General features: G+C 54.8%; 1 protein-coding gene across 2 annotated transcripts in view; it reads right to left on the reverse strand.

The window, feature by feature from the left end:
- The window catches only part of SEPTIN6 (septin 6), a 138,676-nt gene extending 133,200 nt beyond the window's left edge, over window positions 1-5,476 (reverse strand). The window contains exon 1 of one of the 2 annotated variants that reach the window (XM_004614456.2): window positions 5,145-5,442. In XM_004614456.2, the coding sequence (XP_004614513.1) occupies window positions 5,145-5,174 (30 nt within the window). In that variant the 5' untranslated portion in view covers window positions 5,175-5,442. Of the gene's footprint in view, window positions 1-5,144 lie in introns of both variants that reach the window. The other variant, XM_055121016.1, reaches the window with a different exon arrangement.
- Between the last annotated feature and the right edge of the window lie 524 nt (window positions 5,477-6,000).

Here is a 6,000-nt window from a genome sequence, read left to right on the forward strand (position 1 = left end):
ACATGTTTGTCTGCTTTTTGACCACACATGTGCTCAGGGCTTACTCGTGGCTATGTGCTCAGGAGTCACTCCTGGTAGGGATCAAGGGACCATATACAGTGCCAGGATTCAAACCTGGATCAGCTGCAAGCAAGTCAAGTGCCCTACCTGCTGCTCTATCTTCAAGTCTCTGGCTAATTTTTTCTCCAGTGCTGTATCTGCAATTGATATATGTGAACTTTGGGGGATTGTTCTCTGCTCAGGGTCTAACATTACATTTCTTAGAGTTCCTAGGGGGAACTAAAGCGTAGATGTTGGAACAGATGCAGCTGCAGGGTCCTCCCTGAGTGTCGACAGCCGGTCTGGAACAGTCCCCAAGGCTCACCCGAACTAGGACACAGTTAGCCTGCAGAAGCTCTTTCATCGGGGAGAATGAACGTGACCTGGCTTTCAACAAAAAAAGCTTTATTGTCTATATTGAGGGATTGGATTGTGCCAGAATCAATGTGCTATTTACTCTACGGGCCAGTACTTCCGATGTGAACTTAAAAATGTCATTGATTTGTTTTGTTGGGGGGCACACCAACAGTGCTTAGGCCATACTGGCATTGCTGGAGGACCACACACTGTTGGAGATCAAATCCAGATCCCCTGCATGTAAAACATGTCCTCCAACCCCTTCAGTTATGTCCCTGGTTTTCAGAAGCTATACAAGGGGCAGGAGCAATAGCACAGTAGGTAGGGCGTTTGCCTAACATATGGCTGGCCCGAGTTCGATTCCCAGCATCCCATATAGTCCCCGAGCACTGCCAGGAGTAATTCCTGAGCACAGAGCCAGGAGTAACCCCTGTGCATTGCCGGGTGTGACCCAAAAAGCAAAAAAAAGAAGAAGAAGAAGAAGAAGCAGCTACACCAGAACAGTTTAAATGCAATAATCAGGAAATGTGGGGCTGGAGAGATGATAGTACAGCAGGCAGTACGCTTGCCGTGCATGAAGCCAACCCGGGTTTGGTCCCAGGAACTCTAAACGGTATCCCAAGCTCCACTAGGAGTGATCCCTGAGCAGAGATCCAGGAGTAAGTCCTGAGCGCTGCTAGGTGTGACCCCCAAACAAACAAATTATCAGGTGCTGCCATCTCCGGGGTTTTCTCTGCACATTATTAGGTTATCTGGGACAATTCATGAGGCCTCTCGGAGTAGGGATGAATAGCAACCTACTTCTCAGGCAAAGTGCAGGGTGAAAGCACCCCCAATTGTCTATAGCTGGCAAACTATTTTAGGGGCCACCATTTAAGTCTCCCAATGTGACTAGTTAAGATCCAACAACTATATGTACCTTTTCCCCCACTGTTGAATTTTTGGGGGTCGATGGGGGTGTTTGGGGGTGTTTGGGCCCTGGCGGTGCTCAGGGCTTATTCCTGGCTATGTGCTCAGGGATCGCTCCTGGTGGTGAGGGATTGAATCCGGGTCGGCTGCCCGAAAAGCAAGCACGCTACCCACTATACTATCAGTCCAGCTGCTCACCCACTATTTAGTTGCCCAAGGCTAGTCACAGTGCCAGATGATTGTTGGTCAATTCACATAAACGCTCATGGACACAATGAAGAAAAGATTTTGTTTCCCAAATTCTAGGTCATGTTCATTCAGATCATCGAATTTTGCTTTGTATACAGGAGCTCAACTTTCATGGTGCAGATGGCCTTTCAGTAACTGCACTGCAAACCACATTGCCCAAAAGAAGAGAGAGAGAAAGAGAAAGAGAGAAGAAAAGTGCCTGCCATAGAGGCAGGCTTGGGGTAGGGGGCTGAGGGTGGTGGGAGGGAAACTGGGGACACTAGTGCTAGGAAACGTACACTGGTGGAGGGATGGGTATTGGAACACCGTGTGACTGAAACCTATTCATGAATAGCTTTGTAAGGGTCTATCGCACAGTGATTCAATAACAATAAATTTTAAAAAAACCTTTCGGGGGCTGGAGCAATAGTACAGTGGGTAGGGCTTTTGCCTTGCATGCGGCAGACCCGGGTTCGATTCCCAGCATCCCATATGGTCCCCTGAGCACGGCCAGGGGTGATGATTTCTGAGCGCAGAGCCAGGGGTGACCCTTGTGCATCGCCGGGTGTGACCCAAAAAGAAAAAAAAAATAAACCTTTCAAGGTGCATGTGAGTCCAAATAAGTCCTCTCAGGCCTACTTTGGTCACTAATGATGCAACCGTACTGGCTAGGAGAGCCGCGCCACTGACACAGAAACCACAGCCTCTTCTTAATCGGCACATATCAGAGCCCAAAGTGCTTGTCGCCATGGCTTAGTCAGTGCTCATTAAAAAAAGAAGAAGAACTAAAAGTGAGGCCTGAGAGAGTTAGCCCCCAGGTTTCTCTGCTCACACCTTGGAAACTCGTTCCTCAGAAGGAAGCCAGCTGGGGCTGGAGCGATAGCACAGCAGGTAGGGCGCTTGCCTTGCACTCAGCCGACCCGGGTTCGATTCCCAGCATCCCATATGGTCCCCCGAGCACCGCCAGGAGTAATTCCTGAGTGCATGAGCCAGGAGTAACCCCTGTGCATCGCTGGGTGTGACCCAAAAAGCAAAAAAAAAAAAAGAAGGGAGCCAGCCACCAGAGCGCCAAGGTCTTATATACATATACATATACATATATATATGTGTATATGTATATATATAAATTTCATCTTCCTATGGTGAATTACAACTTCTAGCAGTCAACAAAGGAGAACTGAGACAAACGACACATAAACAAGTGCTTCGCAGGCTGGAGGAGGGGGGCATAGAGCCTGACGTCAGTTTTCCCAGAAATCCATTTATCACAATAACAAGGTCTCAAGTGCTGGGGCTGCTCGTCAGCTTCAGAATCTGGCACACAATAATGTTCTTCATCTGACACTACTGTGAGGCCTGCCAGAGCAAAAGCAATAGTCCCCAAACACCCCCCATCCCCCCACCACCATTTGCAAAACAAAGGGGGATCTGGAAGCAGCAGAGCTGTGGGGGAGGTAAAGCACCCCAGTCCTGTTTCCCTTGCAGCATCTGTCCTAATCCAGACCAAGACCGACTGGGGAGACGAGACAGACAGGTCCAAGCAAATTCATTAGCAAGCAAGGGGGAGAAAAGGATTCATGTCATTTTTTGGTAACTGAATATGCAGCAAGTGTAATCTGAGAGACTTATTCGTCTACTTATGCCATGGCATCTTTTAAACACAGGTACCGAGGAGCAGAAAAGCACTCTGGGAACCCTCCAAACACGAAGGCAATAAATATTACAGGGCTGAGTTGCAGGGGGAGAGAGTTCTTTGAAATTTCAGTAGACAAAGCATTGTCTGCTCTCTCTTCTCTCGTGCTGCCCTCGCATCAGTAGCTCTGGGCTGAGATCTGAGGGGCTGTAGGAGGTTCCAAAGAAATAACCCTGTCTTCCTTGCACAAGGACAGACCGGGCTAAACGCCTACAAATGCTCTATGGATACAGATCTTGTGGATCCTGTATGCAAACCAATCCATTTCCATTACAGCAAATACCTAGAGGCTAATTTATTTTGGGGGGCACTAGAGTTGCCTTGCCGAAACGATTTCTCTAAAAATAAGCAAGTCACAAGGTAGACAAACATGTGTGTGTCTGTGTTTCTGAAATTTCCATTCAGCAATCTCTGGTGCATGTGCTTTGACCTATCTCCAACCCACTCTCCTTAGCGCCTTAAGGTGGGGGTGGAGGCCAAACTTGGTCCACCCTCCCAACAAAGCAAGCACCCCCAGTCCTAAAAAGTAAAAAAAAAAAGCCACAAGCAGGGGCCGGACTGATTGTACAGTGGGTAGAGCCTTTGCCTTGTACTGACCAGGGTTGGATCTCTGGCATCCCATAGGGTCCCCCAAGTACTGCCAGGAATGATGTCTGAGCACAGAGGGACCCCTGAGCAAGGCCGGGTGTGCCCCCCACACACACCAAAAAAAACCCAAGCAAATAAGCATGGAGTTTCAGGTCCACTTCAGCTGTTACTTTCTGCATTCAGGCTGGAAAACTTGAGTTGTTTCAATAAAAACAGCCCCCTCCCGCGACGCCAATTGCCAACACCAAAAGATAAGTACTGCCTTTGCTAAACTCACACTTAATTTTTTTCCCAGAGAAGGAAGCCAGCTCCACAGGTTTAGCCACACAAGCCCAGATACACTGAACCCACAACCAGGACAGACTCCCCCTACACTCACACACACCACATCCAACCCCCCACCCCACCCCCACCCCGGTTAGAGGCTGGCCAAACCTAGGTCAGGTGCTCTAGAGTTGTGCCAAAATAAACAGCCAGCCACCAAAACGCGGGCACCCCACCCAGACGCATACACGGGACCCAGAGGCACACAGGTCCAGTGGACAGGAACACTCATGGTGGGGGGGCGAGCCCACGCAGAGAAATACGCGGGCTCGTGTGGGGTCGCAGGCGCCCAGGGGTGGCGGCGCCCGCCCGCTGAGGCCCTCGCGCGCCGCTTGCACTCCGACGCCTCCAGTAAAACACACACACAGAGACACAGTCACATATGTAATACATATGGAGGAGCCCTCAACACCCCCCCCCCACCGCCACTCACCTCCCCGCCCCCTTCGCCACTTGCCCGGGGCTAACCCTAGCCCCGCGACCCTCCCTGGCCGGCTGTCCCGGGCGCCGGCGGCAGGCAGGCAGTAGCGCGCAGGGGTGCGACGGGGGGCCGTGCGAGGAGGAAGCCAGGCCAATGTGCACGGTGACTCCCAAACGCTCAGCGGCTCGCCAGGCCATTCATTCGGCAACGCCCCAGCCGCGGCGCCGCAAACTGCAGCGAGCGAGGCGGCGGCGCGGTCTGCAGTTCTTCGGGCACTGCAAGTTCAGCCGCCGGGGCCCGCAGCCTTTGCCCCGTGCCACCACCCACCCCCGCCACCCGCCCGCCACTAATGATCCCTGGGACAGGCACGGGGGATCGGTGGGGGCAAGAGCCGCTCACTCCCAGGAGCTTAAGTCCCGGGGTACCCAGGCTCCGGGATGTTGCCCACCCGCCCGCTCTCCGCAGCCAAGCGCCGCCACCGCGGCGCCGGCGATCAAATCGCTCCGGTCCCTTCCTGGGCTTCCCCACCCCCCCACACACGGCCCGCCCCGGCCTGGGTGAGGGCACCCAAGCCCCGCAACTCACCACCTGGCGAGCTATATCGGTCGCTGCCATCGCTCCTGCGTCCTCCAGGGTTGCCGCTGGCACCGCTGCGAGCCCAGCACAGGAAACAGCGGAGCTCCTCCGACAAAGAGAAAGTGTTACACTTCGGGCGCGACCAAGTCCGTGGGGGGGAGGTGCAAGGGAGGGGCCCCCTCGCCGCCGCTCCAACCCCAACCTTCCCTCCTATCGCCCACCCCTCGGGGGTGCGGAGAGGGGGCCGACTGCACGCGCTGATTGTCCCCACCGCGAACCGACTTGCAGTTCTCCCTCGAACCTCGGCACGAGGCCTGGGCGAAGCGGGGGGAGGGGGGGCAGGGGCTCCCCTCGGTGACCACGTCCTCTGCCTCCGCCGACCCCCCCCCCTCCGCTGGGCTCCGTGGTACATCCCGACCTCTGCGGAATTGTCACACCCCCCCTGCTCTCGCTTTACATCCCTAAGTCCCCAGACCCCGGAGTCAGCGAGAGAGCCCCCGCCCCTCCCCCCTTGGCGCGCACTGCGGGCGGCGGCGCCCCCGGGGTCCTGGGGTCCCCTCTCCCAATCCCGCGCCCCCGGTTTCCCTTCTCCACCGACATGTGTGCGCTCTCGGATAGGAGCGCCGATGGCTGGGTGCTGATGCTCCTGCACCCACCCCACCCCACTCCCGGGAAGGCTGCTGAGGTTGGAAGGGTTTCGGGGAGCGGGAAGCTGCAGCACCTGCCACTCCACGGAGGAGCTTCGGAAAGGGGTGCTTGGAGGGGGAACGCCGCACTGCGGCTCTGCGACTGAACTAGAACAGGCAGAGTCCAGGGCTCCTGAAGAGTGTCCTCGCTGTCCTGCGTCCTGTGTCCGGCGCCACGG

The sequence above is a fragment of the Sorex araneus genome, chromosome X (assembly GCF_027595985.1).
Source record: "Sorex araneus isolate mSorAra2 chromosome X, mSorAra2.pri, whole genome shotgun sequence".
NCBI lineage: Eukaryota > Metazoa > Chordata > Mammalia > Eulipotyphla > Soricidae > Sorex > Sorex araneus.